This window comes from Lineus longissimus, chromosome 2 (assembly GCF_910592395.1).
Source record: "Lineus longissimus chromosome 2, tnLinLong1.2, whole genome shotgun sequence".
Classification (NCBI taxonomy): Eukaryota; Metazoa; Nemertea; class Pilidiophora; order Heteronemertea; family Lineidae; genus Lineus; species Lineus longissimus.
The window spans coordinates 5,956,627-5,977,119 of record NC_088309.1 but is presented as its reverse complement, the minus strand read 5'-3'; the positions used below and the strand labels follow the sequence as shown (position 1 = coordinate 5,977,119).

At 41.2% G+C, this 20,493-nt stretch overlaps 2 protein-coding genes across 4 annotated transcripts in view; one reads left to right on the top strand and one right to left on the bottom strand.

Moving 5' to 3' along the window:
- The window catches only part of LOC135503577 (ATP-dependent RNA helicase DDX55-like), a 36,764-nt gene extending 30,164 nt beyond the window's left edge, over positions 1 to 6,600 (top strand). For 2 of the 3 annotated variants that reach the window (XR_010449923.1, XR_010449921.1), the window contains exon 15: positions 4,896 to 6,600. The gene's annotated coding sequence lies outside the window, so the exon portion shown is untranslated. Of the gene's footprint in view, positions 1 to 4,608; positions 4,651 to 4,895 lie in introns of those variants that run through there. The other variant, XR_010449922.1, reaches the window with a different exon arrangement.
- A 5,619-nt stretch (positions 6,601 to 12,219) lies between these two features.
- LOC135503575 (threonine--tRNA ligase 1, cytoplasmic-like) lies at positions 12,220 to 20,346 on the bottom strand. Its single transcript, XM_064797178.1, has 18 exons — positions 20,171 to 20,346; positions 19,762 to 19,827; positions 18,782 to 18,963; positions 18,564 to 18,679; positions 18,110 to 18,236; positions 17,729 to 17,846; positions 17,393 to 17,536; positions 17,063 to 17,209; positions 16,689 to 16,787; positions 16,372 to 16,467; positions 16,006 to 16,076; positions 15,693 to 15,855; positions 15,241 to 15,378; positions 14,723 to 14,800; positions 14,359 to 14,459; positions 13,948 to 14,128; positions 13,750 to 13,864; positions 12,220 to 13,429 (listed from the first exon to the last, which is right to left on the bottom strand). Exons 1-18 carry the CDS (start codon positions 20,240 to 20,242, stop codon positions 13,281 to 13,283), a joined length of 2,163 nt encoding a protein of 720 aa, XP_064653248.1. The 5' UTR covers positions 20,243 to 20,346; the 3' UTR covers positions 12,220 to 13,280.
- Between the last annotated feature and the right edge of the window lie 147 nt (positions 20,347 to 20,493).

Sequence of the window (20,493 nt, the reverse complement as noted above, 5' to 3'; positions counted from 1 at the left end):
ACAGTGGCATTTCCTGGGGCAAAGTGTAATGGAGAAGAGTTGGTGTTTCAGGAAACAATTATTTAATGAATGGCATTGGGTTTGTGAAGGGACATGGTTGTGGTCAACCCTATACATCCTGGCCAAGTCAGAGATAATCAGCCCATGAGTCACCAAGTTACTTGGAAGACTGTGAAAGAAAGAGTGACAAATGTCGACACTGACAAAGGCCAATCCAAATGCAAAGATCATCACAGTTTAATAGTACATCTATAGGTGTTAATTGATTTCACTGAAAAGGTACACTCCTCACTGCAGCATGTACAGGAATGTATCAAAAGTCTGCTGCACCATTTCAATCTGCTGCACCATTTCAATCTGCTGCACCATTTCAATGGGTTAAAAATTAAACTGTTAGTCAATTGGTTTATTTCTGGTGTAGTTTACCACAAGCATGACTTTCTAGGTCATGAACCCCAGGAACAGAAGTTTTGCTGATGACCTTTTATATTGTTCTTCTATTAAATGTCCTGGAATGGCAGTCACAAAAAAGTGTGATCTTGTGAAATCTTATATGGGCCATGTGGTGTCTGGTTGTTGACCTAGACTTTTGGCCTGGGGACAACTTGTGCTCAAGTTGGCCTAGAAGCTGCTTTGGTAGGTATGTTTGCAGCATTATAGATTGCTTTTCTTGTACCCTTCCCTGTATCCTATGTGCATAATATCTTCCATATCTTCATATCCCTATCATAATATTCAGAAGCGGTCCTAGATCGATGAAACTAAACGATAATTACTAATTATTCAAACGTTACGGAAAGAGTGTCTCTGAAATACCAGTCATTAGAGAGGTTTTTAATTAATTGCATTTTAGGAATGGCTTGTTTTTGCAGATTTATTAGGGGGGAAAATCTCAGCATGGTATGGGGTACGAAAGGTTCATCAGGGGTTACCACACCTGTGCAAGTGACCAGTGTGATCTTTCGTCTTAAGGGCTGTCCCAACATGTGAAAAAGCCAATGAACCGTATACGTCATTGACAATCGTCTAGCTGTTATTAGACTGATGACAAAAGTTTTGCTACACCAGATTTTGGATATCGTTGTCCTTATTCAATACGCTTGTTTTTCAATTTCCAAGATGCCCATGGACACTTTGTTAGAAATCTGATTGACCGCCAGCCGATAGGATGGCCAAGGTTCATCATAATTGTACTCAAGGTTGGACAACAATATGTATATTGTGATTTACCCTTGCAAGAGCAAATACCTTAGAAATATTTATGTTGGAAATCTCAAGAGATATTTCAAATGTCCATCATTCTTTCATAGGCCTTGATTGTAGAGGTTGACAATTATTACACAAGTGCTTTCATGGTCTGTCATCTTACTTGCCAGAAAGGACACTCACATTTGAAGGGTGACTGTAACTGTTATGTAGACCTATTCAACTCTTCGTCAATTTGGTGGATTATGCTTTTGAAGTAAGTAATTGGTATGATGATATGATTATTGAGTTGGACACGGCAATCGTTGAATCGAATAGAAATATGTTGCTTTTTCCCTGGAGAAATTTGAGGGGAGTTGAATATATAGTCGTTGATGAAGGATGGACAAAAGATACAGATAAAATTTAGACTATGTCCCCTAACTTGCTAAAAGCAACATCGCTGTACAATCCAGCGCCATGCAAACAAGTGATCTTTTGTTGCTGCAACCTGCGACAAAGCCATGATAACATGACGATTGTGGTTGGAATGCGGCCACTGGTTAAATTGTAATCGCTCGTCATGTTATCGTGGCTGAAATCGCTTGTTTCCGGAGAGCTAATTATGGACTTCTTGAAGGCAGCTTCAAGCCTAAACTGGCCAATCAGTGGACTTTTTAGTCTCAAGGTTTGGTAAATCTGTTAAAAGTGTCTTAGCAGTTCATCAGGAGAAAAAGTTGGATGCGATCGATGATTTAGAAATAATAGATGTATACCTTCAGTACAGCCTTTTACCGTTATTTGACTCAACAAGAAGTCTCCTTTATGAGGATCGGACATTACAAATATATTTACCGATGACATGATAAGCAAGGTTTTGTGAAAAGATGGCCTCGGGGTCACACCAATTTGACACGAGTTCCAACAATGGTGAACAAGTCATGAATTGGTGCATTTCCTTCAATGTTGCACATCATTCCTGTAGAGGAAATGAAGACAAGTTCACCCCTGACCTCTTAACCACCAGGAGTTTTAGTGAAGGGGTAAGCTGGCCGTCATTACTGGTGGTCCAGGAAAATAGAAATGCAGTTATACACAATGCCGTAGTGCAGTTATCACGGATACAAAATTGGTGAAACTTGGTATAATCCCAACCTTCCTTAATGAAGTAGTATAAAATAAACAATCACTTACCTTAACTGATCTAACCTTCCCAACTGTTAACCTTATGATTTCTCGGGGACCCCTAATGTCATTTATATAGACCTTCCAATGACAAGTCATATAAGTACCTTGTGGGATGTTGCCCGGAAAGACTTAGTCCCCGATAAGACAAGCTATTCCGCCTATAAAACAAGTACGACCAGCTCAATGTAGGAAATGTGTTCAGACCCTATAGTGGCCAGACTGGTGTATACCTGCCAAAATATGGCTCATATTTGCAGTATAAGGATATCGTTTAAGAAAAAATGTTTTAAGGGTTTTGCTCTTGTCTCTATTTTGAAGAGGAGATGGGGGGGGGGATCTTGTTGATGTAATGGCAGCGACTGTCTTTTGTATATTAATATGTGTAAACAAATTAGTCAATAAATCAATGTAGTATAACTTGATATCAATGTTGAAGTGGCTTTCATGTAAACATTCTTATTGAAGTGTAGGTTATGACTTCCTGACTTTAGCAATCAGCCCCACTTAGTCTGAAATGACAACGAGTCTTAAAGGGAATCGGCAAAGCAGGATTTCATGGGGGAGGGGGGCAATTCACGGTCAGTTTTGAACATGTGCTTCATCATCATAGGGCATTCCAGTCAATTTCAGGAAAGGGTGGTCAAGGCTGAGGAGCATCCAGATGACCTTTGTGTGAAAATGACCTCACGATTTGGTTGAAATTACTTTGGCTTGCAATGGGTTGAAGTGAGATCTAGGGTGATGCACCCTCCTTTGTATTACAACAATTATCTAGAAGAAAAACTATTTGCACCCTGTGCTGCTGAAACATTCCTTGCTTATTTCACAAGAGTATCACTTGTTCAGGTGGATTGATCTTTTGTTTTATTTGGTTTACATGCGTCAGGCTCCCTGGACCGCCTCTCAGGATAGAAACAACTCTATCTATCTAGTGCGTCAGCAATCCAGGATGGCTAACGGAGTTGGTTGTTGTGTGCTAAACATCATTGTTTTGGGATGAAAGGGTGCAGGTTTTCACCTGAGGGATGATATTTAGTGTGTAGCAAATGCCAGGGAGAAATGACAGTATAGCAAGTTAGAGGCGTCTTCGAGTAAAAATTGATATCTCAATCTCGGTATTAGTTGTCTCACCAAACACAGTTTGGAGCTGTCATTTACCAAAACCTCAGCTGCCACCTTAGTTTTGGTGTACATTTTCACTCCACCCTCATGGCATTTGGTGAGACAATAGCCCGGTATCAATTCCTTAAAGGAAGTCTTTCTATGTCTACTTGACCTTTGACACATCCTACTATAAAGCTCAATGAAGACTAATTGTCACTTAATAATTACTCCAATAAACAAATTAAGATTCCTGAGATCATGATAGTGACCAAACTGTTGTGTGGGTAAACCTTTGACATTTGCATAGATGAGCCATCTTTCTTTCATGCGCTTCATCTTTGGACAGTCTGTTATCACCCCTCGTCCTCAAATATTATGACAAGGACAAGTCAAGTGGCCTTGTTCAATGGGTAATTACCCCTCTCCTTTTCTGCGTTGAAATCAATCTTTCCACATCATGGCTCCGGTAAACAGTAACATATCCTCTCTTCTTCCTGTTTGGGTCACCAAACCAAACACCTGGTGCTTAGTAAGCTATACACATGTAGATCTAGTTCTTTATGAATCTTAGAGAAATCAAGTGAAGTTTTTCCAAACTTTAATCAAGCCCCATCAGGGTTTTGGCCAGGACTTTTTTCGTGGGGAACTAGAAGAAAATTTTGAAAAGCCGAAAACCCCTAAAAGTGTGTTGCTGTGATCTCGAGTATAACAAGCCTGGTTACTCTAAGCTGTAATAAAGTATGACCGTTATTTTTATTCTGATGCCCCATGTCTCTGTTTTTTTGCTCTCCAGACAACTTAATAACAAACAGATCATTTGATATTGATACCACCAGACAGATAAATCCTATACCCCTTATAGATCACACTAACTGACAGTTAGTTTAAAACCCGATGTTTTGACTAGTTTTTTTATTCTGACTGCATACACAAGTTGTGTTTGGTAAACATAGTAGTATTTATACTCACTGATAATACAGGAGCATGTGTTTCCTTCTGCTACTAATCTTGTCTTTCAATCACAGTGTTTTTTTAGACAATCTTTTAGCAGGACTCCCAGAACTTTGCTTATGTTATACAAGCCAGAATGGTGCTTTACTCTCCTTATAGTATATTTCAAGTCTTCTTCAGGAAAACTCAAAGCAACAACCGAGCTGTCCAGAGGAAGGGAGGGGGGGGGTCACTCATCATAAAGTGTGTGGATATCGGTATACCAAAAATTGCAGGTAATGGATTTCTTTTTTTGATGGGGCAGGGGGGCATTGAAATGGTCTAGCCATCCCTATCCTTAATAGAGAGCAGTCCAATAAGATAGGTTCCACTGTACATTATGAAGAGTGATCAACCGGGGCCTGCTCTATCATTTGTGATTATAAATGCAAAACAACTTATGTATGTGATTCTTTCCTGTCTTTTAGGTTCTGCGATGACAAATAGAGTGGACAAGCTCTGAAAAAGAACCTACTTCTTGCTAGATGTAAAGCAGTAGAGATGACAGCCATGATGTGTGGACAAGTACAAAGACATCTCCTGAGGAAACCTGAAGGATGTGACCAGAGGTCCATCAGCGAGTCACCTTATCTCTTTTCATGTGACAGACCCGAGGTATTCAAATCAGACACAGATCCAGATGCCCCCCCCCCCCACTTCATGAAAATCTTTGAATTTGGCCCTGAAATTTTGGAACACATCAGACATTTTAATGAGAAATGTAGTGCATGCCCATTCTTTTTCTGGGTCCTGTGGATCTGCCCCTGCAACAGATAGATCTCAAAGGAAAGACACACAAGAATTTGTCCCCAACTCCGCCAGCCCAGGAATAGAAGAGGAATGTTTGAATATGTTGAGCAAATTTGTCCTCAGATCAGATTTCCAACCCCAGCTGTCACGTTGTGTGCTCCTTAAATTACAATTGCCACTCAGCAGTCTCATCAATGATAGGTGTCATTTTGCAAGATTTTGATGCCCACTTTGGACAATATGGGGATCATCTCTTTCAGCTTGGTATTCCTGTGCAAGTTATTTTTGACGGGGAATATCGAATTGAGCTTGCGGAATGTGTTACAGATTAGATTAACCAGCCGACAGCAACAAGTCCTAATCCGATGACAGTGTATAAAAGAATGCTCTTACCCTTATTTAGTATCTTGCTATAAGATGTCGCATCTTTATCTTTGTAAAATTGGTCTGTATTCAGATGCGGATCCAGGAATCTTTGTTAGAGTGTGTTTATATCTATTTTAGAAAAATTCATAGTCAATTCCAAAAGAATTTTCAGAAATTAAAATGTGCCGCTCCTGGATTTGTGCCTGTTGTAGGCAGGTTTCCGTCCAAAAATGTCAAGGTACTGAGTAGCATGAGATGGACACAGATATTGCTTATTGAAAATAGATGATTCTGATTACGATATCAGAAAATATCTGAATAAGTTGCAAAGAGTTGCCCTTTAGTCTCCTAGCTTCTGCCAGTAAAAGATACAAGAAAAATGAAAAAAGGCAGGCATGATTCAATCCCTGCACTTTTGTTGGCAGGATCGCAAACTTAGTGCATTTGATTAACATGCGCTACTTTGTTATGCCCTGGGAGAGTGCTAACGGTTTTCACCTGGAGCCCACTTGCTGAATGTTAAACATGCTGCAGCAGACTAATTTGTTTACTTTGGACATTTCGTGGAATTTGTACAAAAATCAGGTGCGTCTGGCTAATAACTCAGGGTCTTAAGGATCACCTGTAAGGTGGTAAAGAATTTTAGCCTGATCTAAGGATGATTTAACGACCTACACTGTTTGGTTTCACTCTAATTTTATTGTGGTTCTGATAAATAGGAAAAAAAATGTTGTTATTATGCATGCAAATTTGCTGAAACTTGGCATTTAAGATATCAATTTACATTTTTGACACTAGCCTTCAGTCCGTTCCAATTTACACAATTGAAAACTTTCAATTTAAAATTTCATTTAAAAAAATAATTTAATAGACAGAGAAAGCCTTTAAAGGCAATGAAGGTAAAAATATGATACACTTTAATACTGTACGATTTTATATGCATGTACATGTACATCTATGGGAAAGATATCTTTCTTATGTGAGTTCCTTTATGCTAATGTTCAGATGTTCATAATAAAATGAATATTTAAGAGGTACACTGTCTTTGTTTTTCCTTCTCTGTAGCAAATGCCAAACAGCAGAAACGTCACACAGTTTCAGAGATGGGATCAACATTTAGCGCAATCCCCCAAAAAGGGAGGCCCGCCTTAAAATTGCTGATAAATTGGCGATTGAAATACTGTATCCTTGTGCATGCTTTTTCTTAGTACTGGATGACCTAAACAAACATTCACCTGATATGTTCCTGTTATTGCATAATTGTGTTGGTGAATACAAGGATCTTGAGACAAAAGTTAAATATACTCGAGAGGTGTCATGTACGTTTGATGACTGACAAAGTTCTTTTTCTATTTATTTACAAACAGTTGAACATGGACAATGTTTGTTCCATGTATTTACAATCACAGTAGGCACTTTCCTGGTGTTTATTTAAAAGTCGTTTGTAGGCCTATTGTATTAGTGAGTCACTGGGTGAGAGGTGTTGTTCTTATCTGATTTGAGTGACCTCATGGTTTGAGGGGAAGAAGACCTATAAGACAATTGGGGGATTTGTTTAACGGGTCAATTCCATAGAGTGTGAGGTGAAAAATGGATGTAAAAAATGACTGAACAAAGTAAACAGGTCCTTGAGATGCAATGTTGGAGAATAAAAAATTGCTTATTTTGATAAATAATGTAAACGGCTAAGGTATGTTCCAAACCAAAGGTCATTCAATAAGGATTTTCCTAATAAAAACCTTTGACGCAGTTGTATCAAATGGATGCCAAAATCTTCCTTTTAACCTTTGATGCAGACTTTGGGATGGAAAGAGAACCGCAAAATATTATATAGTTTAGGCAACTATGAAATTTTCAGGACTGTGATATTTTGGAATTGTACTCTCAAACAAAACATAAAAAGCCAAAAAGGTCACTCTAATTCATCAACCTAAATGAAATTTTGGCTGCAGACATTAAGATCTTGTAATACATGCAGTTTACCACCAATGGAAAAAGAGCAAATTCGCCAACTTTTGCTTTCAAGCATTTCGCGGTGTACAGCTATTTGGTGTTCCTAAAGTTCATTACCAATAACTGCATGGCATCAGAGTTTGTGAAGTGGGAACAACCTTTTAACCCTGGAAGATGTTTCCTGGTATTTGGAAATATTTTTGGTTTCAGATTAGTTGCCTCAAAGGAGTTCACAAGTCTGATTGAATGGGCTCTTTTTAATAACAAAATTAACATGGCTGTGGCCCTCATCTTGCTGATTTATACACTTCTAATTGCACTCTCCAAAAAGCAACCCTCTGTTGAACTAACCCTCTGTTGAACTGAATGTGAAAAAACTATTTTATCAGTACATGTATTTGATCTGAGGAATAATGGCATTACATGGATACAGAATTTCAATTTAAGAGTTATGCAGTACACAAATGTAAACTCTAATCAAGTCCTAAATATTTCAAGGACTTTAAATTTTGCCCCAAGGATGATCAAAATTAAATCTACAGTTCATTCATTGTGTTCCCTGAGGATTATATTCCTTGACCCAATGCAAGATGGGTCAGACTTTCATATCCCAGAGAATTGGCCCGTGAGATCTTCAACCCTGGAATGTTGTTGTAAGTTGTTAAAGCTTTCCGTCCCATTCATCCATCCAATTTGATAATACTCGGGAGTTATTAAAATTCTCAAGCAAAATATCTGCCGCGGGTACCATCACGTTACCAAATGTTTGAGGGACCACAGGCCAGACACATCGGCCCTAAATGAGGTTCTTGTATGTATAGATAGGTTGACAAATGAATTGCCTTGGGAGTTTACAATACAAGAGTATGAATCAAATTATGAGCTTCTTGAAGAGAAATGTGCATCTCAATTGTGCATCTCCTATGTGGAAACGAACAAAGATATGCGATAATTTAGCCAACCTTCAGATGTCCAAGTCCCCGGTCAAAGTCTATTTAATAGAAAGTTTACTAGCTGTCCTGCCCTGAGTGACAAGTTATCTGAGCTGCATGCTGGCATGTCCTCAGACCTACATGGTGTCTCAGGTTGTCCTAGGAAGGCATACCAATGTGGAGCCTTAGGTTGTTCTTGGTTGACATGCCAACGTGGAGTCTCATGTTGTCATTGGAAGATGTGCGAACATGGAGTCCCAGGTTGGCAATGGGAGACATACCAACGTGGAGTCTCACATTATCCTTGGAAGATGTGCTAGCTTGGAGTCTCTGGTTGTCCTTGGAAGACATACAAACGTGGATTCTCTTGTTGTCCTTTGAAGATGTGCCATCGTACGTTTCAAATTGTCTTTGGAGGACATGCCAACATGGAGTTACATCTTGTCAATCAAAGACAATGCCACTATGGAATTGACAGATTGTTCAGGGCATATTTTCTTATGTCCTCTGAAAAATAACAACGTCATATTGTACCTGGCATATATGAAAACATTGAAGGACAAGGTTGTCCTTGGAAAACAGGCCAGCATGGAGTCCTAGGTTGTCCTACGTAGATTCTCAAACTTTCCTTGGAAGACTCCAGCCTGGCCAGGTGAGTCTCAGGTGAGTCCTTGGAGGACATGCTTCGTGGAGGCTCAGGTTGTCCTAGGCCTTGCAAGACATGCCATGTGGAGTCTCCGCTTGTTCTGGAAAGATACACTAACGTGGAGTCTCTATTTGTCTTTGGAACTTGGAAGACATGCTGACGTGGAGTCTCAGGTTTTCCTACAAAGACATAGTGAGTATGTAAGTGATATAAGTAAATGTTGTATAGCGCCAATTTCAAGAGCAGGGTCTTCAGCCCTGTCATGAAACTGGCAAGAGAACCACTGTCATGCACTGATCAGAGTGAAGCGAGTTCCACATTCTGCCAGCCTGGACTGCAAAGTCCTACCCCCAAATGTGGTGTCTCAGATTGTCCTTGGAAGCATGCCAACTTGTAGTCTCAGGTTGCCCTTGGAAGACATATCAATACGGTATCACAGGTTCAATCACCATCATTGGACGACATGCAAGTGTATTAGATTGTCTTTGTCTTTTGTCCAGGTTGACCAACATGAGGTCTCAGGTTGTCCTTGGAAGTCATGCCAACGTGAAGTCTCAGGTTGTCCCTTGAAGACATACTGATGTGGAATCATAGGCTGTCCTTGGCAGACATGCAAAACGTCGTCAAAGCACAACCGACATCTCAGTGATGGCCTCATACCAAGGACAACCAGAGGCTCCAGTTTGACCAACATGAGGTCTCAGGTTGTCCTTGGAAGACATGCCAACAGAGTCGCCAGTTGTTCTTTGAAGACAATCATGCCAATGTGGAGTTTAAGTTGCCCTTGGAATAAATACCTACGTGAAGTCACAGATTGACCTTGGGAGACACGCCACTTGGGTCTTGGAAGACATGCCAATGTGAAGTCTCAGATTGTCCTTGGATCGACATACCAGCGCGACGTCTCAGGTTGTCCCTTGAAGACGTGCCAATGTGGAGTTTCAGGCTGACCTTGGCAGACAATCTAATTGTCGTCAAAGCACAACCGACATCTAAGTGATGGCCTATTACCAAGGACAACCCTGAGGCTCCAGGTTGACCAACATGGGGTCTCAGGTTGTCCTTGGAAGACATACTAATGTGGAGTCTCAGATTGTCCTTGGTAGATATATGTCAACATGTAGTCGCCAGTTGTTCTTTGAAGACTCTAACTTGTAGTCTCAGGTTGCCCTTGGAAGACATATCAATACGATATCACAGGTTATATCATTATCATTGGATGACATGCAAGTGTATTAGATTGTCTTTGGACGACATGCCAATGTGGAGTCTCAGGCTCTGGTCTTGGAAGACATGGCAACATGGATTATGAGGTTGTCCTGGATGACATGCCGGCCTGAGGTTACGGATTGTCCTTCGATTGACATGCCAACATGGAGTATCAGGTTATCCTTGAAAGATAGGCCAGTATGGAGTCTCGGGTTGCCATTCGATCGACATCCCAAAATGTGGAGTCTCAGGTTGGTCCTTGGAAAACATGCCAACTGAGAGTCTCAGATTATCTCACAAACGTATCGTTGCACACTCTCCTGGGAAGACAGTATCAGGTTGCCTTTTGAAGACCACGTAGAGTTGCAGATTGTTCTCGAACGACATGCCAACGTGTAGTCTCAGCTTGTCCCTTGAAGACGTGCCAATGTTGAGTCTCAGGTTGTCCTTGGAAGACATGGCAATGTATTGTTACAGACTGTCCTCGGAAGACATCCCAGGGTGTGATAGCACCCCACGTGACTCCATCCAATCGTATGCTCATGAGGAAGAGTATTGGGAGGAACTGAGCACGACATCTGCAAAAGCAGAAAAGCGAAAGGACGGAGAACTGGGGTGGGTGGGTGGGTGGGCAAAGCAAACGTCTTAAGAAAGCTAACGACGCTATTTCTAATGTATGAACTAGGCCTATCAATTAGACGAGTGCATGTTTTTAACTCTCAAGTACATATTTGGAGAGGTTTTGAAAAATATTTGCTGTGGCAAGTCTACCGATATAAAGAAATTATTTGATGAAAAAATTAATTTCGAATTTTGCTAATTGGGTAATAGGGGGCGTGTTTTGAGTTTTTCTGCCAGTTGGCTGAAAAGAGTGGAAATATCAAAGTCTGTCTAATTTGTCGATTATCAAAAAAAAAATTTTCGTGGTCAACTACCAGTTTATTTTTCACCATTTACTTGCCCGACTCTCCGGAATAACATAATCTAAATTTCAGATTCACAACCCCACGCAGTATTTGATGCGTCGCGGTCAAACATTGACAATTTAACTGCTTAAAGGCTTAAAAATCAATTGTGGTCTTGTCTCCTCGAACGGGACAGCTGGGGAGCAGCCATTCTCCTCCCCTCTCGGGGCAAAAGGCTGAATGAGGCCGAACAAAAGGATTTCGCACACTCGTCGATGAAGTCACGTGGGGTGGAGTATCAGGTTGCCCTCTGAAGACATGCCAACGTGGTTTCGCAGGTTGTCCTTGGATGACATGCCAGCTCAAATGGTGTCTCAGGTTGTCCTTGGAAGACATGCAAAGGTGCTGTCTAAGATAGTCCTTGGAAAACATTATGTCGCAGAATGTTCAGGGCAGATAAGACAATCATGCAGCCAGAGATTGTCCTTGGTTGAATGACTGCCTTGGAGCCATTAAGATTGTCTCTGTCAGATATATGACCTTGGCTGACATAAACAACTGATAGCCAGAGAATGTCCTTGTTAGGGATTTGAATATCTAGAATAACAGGAGGACCCAAGGAACATGCAATGTTGAGATGACAAGAATATATTTTGTCATTGTCATGACGTGGCGTCTCAGGTTGTTTTGGTTGACAAGACAAACTGATAGCCAGGGAATGTCCTTCGTAGGGTTTCAGAGCGAGAGGACCAACAAAGGATCTTGTAATGTTGAGATGAAAGGAAATGTTGTTGTCGTTCACTGCAAGATCCCTTGGCCATAAATTGTCCATTGCAAACATCACAATCTGGGAGAGAGAGAGCATCCTTGGCAACATCAAACCACGGAGAGGAAGGGTGTCCTCTTCAGATGTGACATCAAATGAGCAAGTGTCAGTGCATGCCTCCGATTCAGAGACGGTTTTTACAAAGCAAACTAGTCACTGTTTTTTATTAAGATTTTTATTCCAAGTACATTGTATCAAGTAATTGGCAAGTCCACACTACATGGATGATAGTCAAAATAAACTAGAATTGTCAGTCAAGCCACAACCAGTCACTATCTTTAGGGCACAGCAGTAAATATTTCAAATGTGATACTTTTGGCATCATAAAGCGTTGACGGCAGACACCTTTTTCGTTGTCATTTAGTGAGGTGGGGGTGCAGAGACAAAAAAACAACATTTCTCATGACACTAAGCAATTTTGAGACGATCCTTAAAAAGCAGTGAAAGCTACAACCAATCATCATCAACCAAATTAGTGACCTTAAGATACCGTAAATCATATTTTCGGAATTCTGCCTACAGGATTGTGCCATTTAAATTCCCACCACCTTGGTTATCAAGCACAGCCAATAAGGCCAGAATCGATGAAACTATATCAGCCAAACAGCACTTGTCTCTTGAAAAGGTCAATCCAGGGCCCATATAACCTCGGGCCAGCCTGAAAAACATGTATATATGCTATTGTGAATTCTATCTCAAGTGTTTCTACATTGCACTGGCAGTAAGAGTTAAATGCCCAATGCACAGAAAATAAATTATTTCATTACATGCTGTATAAGCATAAGTACACATTCAAAGCAGCTCAGGCAAAAGCTACTTGATGCAGCAAATTTTGGTACCAGGCACCAGTTTTTCAAAACAAGTTGAGTGACTAACTTGCTGTGAACTTTAAACTATTAAGCCAATGAGACTGAATTGACAATTTTGAAGAAGTTTGTTGGGGCAATGAACATGCAGTCATGCATTTCACCTGGGACGAAGGGTCACAGTAGCCTATGGAATTGTCCGATGTTGGCTCAGGTGAGTGCGCACATTTGTTTGGTTTGGACTCTGGTTTGTCTTTGTCGAAATCGTGGATTCCAAGTTATTGACTACCTTCTTTTGAACAACCAGGCCGAGGTGCCGGGAACATCAGAATTTGATCAATCTAAACTGAGTCAAAATGTATTCCACTGCATCAAATAGGAGACACTACACATCATTATTGAATATTGTCTACTTTTGGTTTAGAATTTCTCTTCAGCATCCAGAGTTTTCTCTGCGGTGAAGTCGTTGAATCGTTTGACGACATGGTCAACCGAATGTTCTCCATGAACTTTGTTATCTCTCGTACGAACGTTCACCGTGTTGTTTGAGAGTTCCTTCTCCCCAACGACTGAAAAAGAAGAGAAAGAATCTTAACAAGAGAACCTACTCAAATACTCGTTCAAAGGACTTTGAAGAACGAGTCCACATCCCCTGCCAGTCACGGTTGTGCCATAACAACTGATGCAGCCAAAGCAAGGCCTAAATGTATTTGACAATGAAAACATTGATACATAGCAACTAGGGTTTTTTAGTACAGCAAACAATGTAAGGTTTGGCATGACACCGATGGAGATTCATGTGGAAAGAGGCCGGAATATCAAACTGTTAGAAACCCAAAGTAGCACATCTGAAGAAACAGTGTTTAGAGCTGTGCAGGTTTAAACTTACCGAAGATAAAGTTATACTGATCGAGTTGGGCGTTCCTGATTTTCTTGTTCATGGTAAATCCAGGGTCTAACTCCACATCACACTGGAAGCCGGCCTGGTAGAGCGTGTCCTTCACCTAAAGAGAGGAATGTCCAAATTTAAACACGCGTCAACAAACATGAATCAATCCTTTAGATCCTTGAAATGATCTCAACTTACCTTCTGTGCATATTCATCAAATGGTGTCGCCACTGGGATGACCATAGCTTGCCTCGGCGACAACCAGAACGGCCATTTGCCTCCGCAACTCTCGCAAAGAATGGCTATCATACGTTCGACAGATCCTAGGATGGCTCGGTGAATTATGACAGGACGTTTCCTTTCTCCATCAGTTTCTCCACTGGAATGATAACGGTAAAGACAGTGACTCTCATGGCCTTTCAACAAACTTGTTCTGCCCAAGAGCTTTGTGGTCTGGGTGGTGTCATTTGGACAGTATTCCTCTCTATTCATCATCATTGAGCAGGTCTGAAGCATATTAGCTGGAGTGGCGAGGTCTCCAGCACCACATTCAATCAGTAGCCTACCTCGGATTTAAATGCTCTAAAAAATCTTGATACCAGTACATACCTGACGTAATTCAGATCAAATCGCTGAGGTAGCTGGAAGTCGAGCTGAATCGTAGCACACTGATGCGACCTCTTCAGGGCGTCCATGATAGTGATGTCAATCTGAATTGAAAATCAATATTTCGATAAATTTTATGACCCATCTACAATACTGCAAATGGCTGTGCATCAATCCTGCAGCCCAGTGGGCGAGCAGGAGGTCATAATTGCTAGTTCGACACGAGTTTTTCATTTGACACATGTTCAGTATTTGCTAGATTTGCATTTGACACATGTACATTATTTGCTGAAAGATGGCTGCCTGGAGCCCATGGTTGATTACGAAAGATACTGCCTTTAAACTGCAACTCCCTATCCATACATACCTTGGGTCCATAGAAGGCACCGTCTTCCGGATTAAGCTTCCACTCCAAACCAAACTCGTCTAAACTCTCGGACAATTGCTGGAACGAAGACGATAACTTGTAATGTAACAATACGGGTAGTTAAAGGAGAATTTGCATGACCAGTGTTTTAGCCTACTTTTTACATTTTCACTGCCCGAGAAATGTGCCTTCTTGTTTCCTGTTTAAAAGTCTGGTGTGTATCAGTTAGCCCGATTCTGCCTGATGAACACGAGGAGTACACCATACAGTGGGTGATATGAATAAAGACTAGCAAATGCTTTTATCTAAATCTCCATGTACATTTACACTAGGCCTTCCTGTACAAAACCGGAGTAAAAGCATTTGCTAGTCTTTATTCATATCACCCAGTACCTTGAACTGAGCTCTGTCCAACTGGCACAATCAGTCCCAGTCAACAATAACATGCAATGTGAGGTACAGGCCAGTTGGGCCAGCTCTTGTCTCCTTGCTACCTGATGCATTATGCTTATACCTACCTTCTCTGCATGATCCCAAGTGGCAATCTCTCCAAGGAATTTCACAGGCCTAGTGGATAAATACAGCTTGAAGGTGAATCCAAACACACCGTAGACAAACTGGAGGAAATCAAGGCAGCCCTTGATCTCTTGCTTGATCTAAAAGAGATACAAAAAGACATCACAAAAAGAAACAACAACATGTCGTTTTATTCTTCTGAAATTCTATAAGGGAAGACAGATGGGTTGCTAGTGCCAAGAAGCACGTTAAAAAAGTTAAAGTCACAGTTCTGAGTTTACAGTATGGTTCTCCATCCACTGGTACTTGAGCTTTGGGTCTTGGAGTGCTGCTGCTGTGGTCATTCATTTTTGCGGGATACCCTGTGTGAAGGCGGTAACACCCACTCCCACACATACTTCTTTCAATAGAGGTGACTTTCTTATTTGATATTGGACACAAAACCCTTATTTACCTGGTCAGTCATACAGAATATATGGGCATCATCTTGCTGGAATCGTCGTACTCTAGTCAACCCGGACAGCGCACCAGACAATTCATTCCTGTGGAGGACACCGAAATCAGCCATTCGGATGGGCAGCTCCTTCCAGGATCGAATCCGGTGATTGAAGATCAAACTACGGAAGAGAAGATGAGGGTTAAGAAAATATTCAAGTAAACATCAGTTTCTGCATATTATTAAACGCAACCCACACAACTGCAGCATCCAAAGAAATAAGTTCAGATCGGATTCAGATTTAAATTGAGGCATACTTGGAACTACTCACCAATGGCCAGGGCAATTCATTGGCTTCAAGGCATACTTTTCTTTTTCTACATCAAACTGGAACATGTTATCCTAGAAGAACAGAATATTATTGAATGAGAGCAGTCATTTAGTCTTGATTGTAGAATCCGAGCAAATGCTTCAAGGAGGGTTTTTCGTTTGGGTTTAGACACGTGACCTTTCCGCAGTGATGACCTTTTATAATTATAATTTCATGTGGTTTGAGATGCTCATTGCAGGTCGATCAACATCTTACCCGGCGATTACCTGTTTTACCTGTAGATGAGGGGCAGTTCTATCACTCATCACAGCAATGAATGACACAGAGCCAAAAATCACTTGTTTGAAGGGTGCTTAAAAGACGTACCGAGTAATGTTGCCAATGTCCTGACGTCTGCCACAGCTTACTGTTGTAGATATTTGGGCTGACTACTTCTTGGAAACCCCTCTTCCTATATTCACCCTGAAAAATTAGTAATTACAAATTTAGAATACCACAGAGAGTGAGAGCATGTATGAGAAATCAATCTTCAGAGTCTCTTCTCAAATTCGGCCATATTGCTGATGAAATCATTGACATTGCCAACAGTCATTTCTTCGTCAACAGTCTGGGGTTTGAACCAGGGACTTTTTTGCTGAGATTCCCAGCCACTAGTCTACAGAGGCTCCTAGTCAGTACATTACCTTGATAAAGTCGATTAGAGTGTTGTAAATGTGAGCTCCTTTTGGCATGAAGAAACAGCTTCCAGGACTTAACTCATGGAAGAAGTACAGTTCTTGTTCCTTGAAAAGTTGAAATGGAAGGGGAAAATATTAGAATTGCATATTATTCATTGTCACAAGCCAAGTTTAGCTGACATCACCACTACATGCGCACCACTAAGACTAACATTTTGACTTCATATTGAAACATCACTTGTATCTCTACAAAAAAATTGGAAATTTCAGACTGGACATGTCCATAAGATGAGTATGAAAACCCAAATAGGCTTGGTGGATGGATGAGGATGACAAGGTAAGCACATAACATGTAATGAAGCCAATAAAGCTATCCTTACCCGGCCGATTTTCCTATGGTCTCTCTTTGCCGCTTCCTCTTGGAAGTGTTTCCATTCCTTCAGCTGTTTCGTATCGGGGAATGATATTCCATAGATTCTCTGCAACGACTCCGCATCTGATTTTCCTTCCCAATACGTGGCTGAGTTCTGAAAGTGAACGAGAGCTGTGGTGATGGTCCATTCATATTTTAGTTTAACCAACCACAAAAATCTTGCGAGCAATAACCTACTTTGATCAGTAAGATTTCGTTTCATTATCACTTGCCCATTATCACTTGCCAGCAGATGATAATACCCATTAGCACTTGCAAACAGACGATAATACGTTACCTTGGTGACTGCTAGGGCCTTGATCTTTCCAGTATGTCTCACATGGGGACCTCGACATAAATCGATCAGCGGACCACACCTATAGACAGTGGTGGTTGGAGTCGTCACTCGTTCGTTCAAGATCCTCAGTTTGAATTGGTTATACTGCAGACAGAAATATTGAATTAAAGTATATCAGACAGCATGCATGACGATGATTAATTGGTGTTGATGATTGTCCAAGATGGCCACACTTATTACTCGAGTTTTCTTTGACTATGAACCATGTTCCCAATTGGCAAGATGCAAACATCATTGCCAAGGAGGCCATGAGGATAGAAGAAATAGGAAGCCTACCTTAAACATTTCTAGTAGATCTTCTTTCTTCATTTCTAGCCTAACAAAGTCCTGCTTTTCCTTGACTATATTTTTGACAAGGGTCTCCAGATTACCAAAGTCATTAGAAGATACTTGTCTGAAAAGAGCGTGAATCAATGAATGAACATATCTATTCAAACGCAAACTCACCTTTTTAAACAGACAAGAGTTTTCAAGCTCTTTCACTTTAGAAAGAGGTGGTGTCCCAACTTTTCTCATGTTAACATACATTTTATTCACAATGAAAGCTTGGATATTTTCCTAGAGTTCACCTTATCACTTGTAAAGTGTCACACAGAGAGCATCATAGCCCACTTCAAATTGCAAAAATTTGCCGGTCTACAGTTTGCATGGGCTTACCTTTCTGAAGCCATATCATAGAAGAATCCATTTTCTATTGGTGGACCATAACACAGGCATCCACCGTAGTGCCTCTCCATAGCTTCTCCGAGGATATGAGCACTGCTGTGCCAGAACACATATTGACCTGAACGGGAGAGAAGGAGAATTCTATAAAATCAACTTGGTTGAAAGTCAGATGGACTATACCCAGTCACAAATGCCTCATTGGGCTGGAGCGTACCCCAGATTCTGTAGCTTTAGGGCACTGGGAGTATCACTCCCCAGGAATGGACGCTCGCCTCGGGCAGGTCAACTTCCCTGTCAGGACTTGGACCCATTTCAACTCCTGATTCGAGCCAGTATTGTGGGGTTAGGTGTCTTGCTCAAGGACACAGAGATGAAACAGCATTGAGCCTTAAAGAGTCGAAAAGTCGAATCCTATTTTCACAGGAATCCTTTCCACACTACTCACCTTCGTCATCAGTGAATTTCAATAGCTGCAGGGCAGCGTCCCCTTCAAATGGTCGGTCAAGATCCCACACCACACCATTCACTTTAGCAACCACAGTGTTATCGGCAAGGCCCTGGCTGAAAATCAATGCAACATTTTAATGGATTTTCTGAGACTTTTCAAACAAAGCACTTGTACATTTCATCAATGGCGACTAAGAATTTGCCAAAAATACATACCTGATTCCTTTGGCCACTTCATAAGGCGTTGTCTGCCATGCCAAACCATCCACCTGCTTGCCATCGGGCAAGGTGACCTTGATGGGCTTCCGCTCCTGGGCGGCCACCCACGTATCGTAATCCGCCTTCAAGCGGTCGAACAGGGCAATCCTCTCGGCCAGGAAACCTGGTGGAGGGCTCATCTGGAAAGGAGTCGCACAACTTTATATTATTCAATTACATGAACTTCACAGCATATATCCCCATAAGAAGTGCCCAATTTGGGAGTTGGGTTTCCCCCTCCCTTAAAACAGTATGATCAAATAACTGACTTATTACCAAGAAATAGTGACCTTCGATTTAAAATTACGTATATATAAGGCCCTGAGAAAAAGTTGATGGCCAATACTTTTTCGGATCGCCTAGGAGCCAATTTAACCTTAAAACTAAGTGTCCCTCTGTCCATTCTGTTTTCAAATAGAGGAGCTATCACAATATTGATTATTGCCCCACTTGGTTTCAGGATTATAAAAGCAGTATCAAAATGTGAACAGTAAAACAGCATATATTCCTACTTCAAGGGGAGAAGACCTGCTCTCCATGTTTCTTGTTTAAAAAGTAGGTACGGGTATGAAATATCCTCTACTCAAAGTCAGGTATGCAAAAAGTGTTGTGGCTTATGTATGCTGGGCAAATATCTATGAAGTGAGAGTACAGCAATCTGACAGAACTTTTATACTGGTCACAAATCAAAACATTGCATCACCTTGTATGTAAGATCAACCAAAGTTCAGATACTAAATGTAGGACTGTTACATCAGATTGGCTTTGTTCCAAATCGATGACTTCATGATGTATATATAACTTTTAAGGGGCACCTCGTTTATATCAATCGAGGTCTAGGAAAATGGAAATGCAGTTATACACAATGCTCTAGTACAGTGGTGCATATATATTCGCAATATTCAAGGATATTTCCTCCGATAGCAATTGTAGCCTACCTCAAGTGGGTGTCCATCACCACCACTCGCCTCCTGCTTCTTTTTCTTATCTTTCTTGCCACCGGCCTGAAACATCAAACAAGGTATATCACTGACTGCCTAAAAGATCTGCCTTTCCCCAAATGCACTGGCTAAAACATGTCAGAAGGACGGGGGGGGGGGGGGGCTCCCCCATGGCCGCCAATGCATTGGATAAAAAACATGTCAAGACGGGGGTTTGGGGGGCTCCCAATGTCAAACAGTTGTGCGAGTTCACTAGAGCTTGCACTTTAGATATTAATAAACAATCATCATGAACATAGTGGTAGGCTCCAAAGGCCCAAGAAAGAAGTCATACAACAGGCCATCGCTATATTCGACAGTGGTGCCACCTTTTATCAGTTTCAGAAGGGCAAGAACTTCCACAAACCATGCGAATTCCTCGGCTATACGTCCACCCCAATCTTTTGCCAAGACGCAGAATGTTGGACCGTGATAGCATTACTTCGTTCAAAAGAATCTATAAGAAAAAGAGCTTAGGTTCATGCCTTTTTTGGGCCATCAACATGCAGATTCTCCATCCCTTTGGCCACGTTGTCAGCCATGTTTGACACCGGTCTGACGCAACCAATTTGTGGTTGTCGTTGCGTCAATTCTGTCTCGGCCGACGGATACGCTTTCTGCCCGAAGACTGATCACAAACTTTTAGGGTTCTTTATCCACAACCAAATAAACCAAAATAGGTGTAATCTT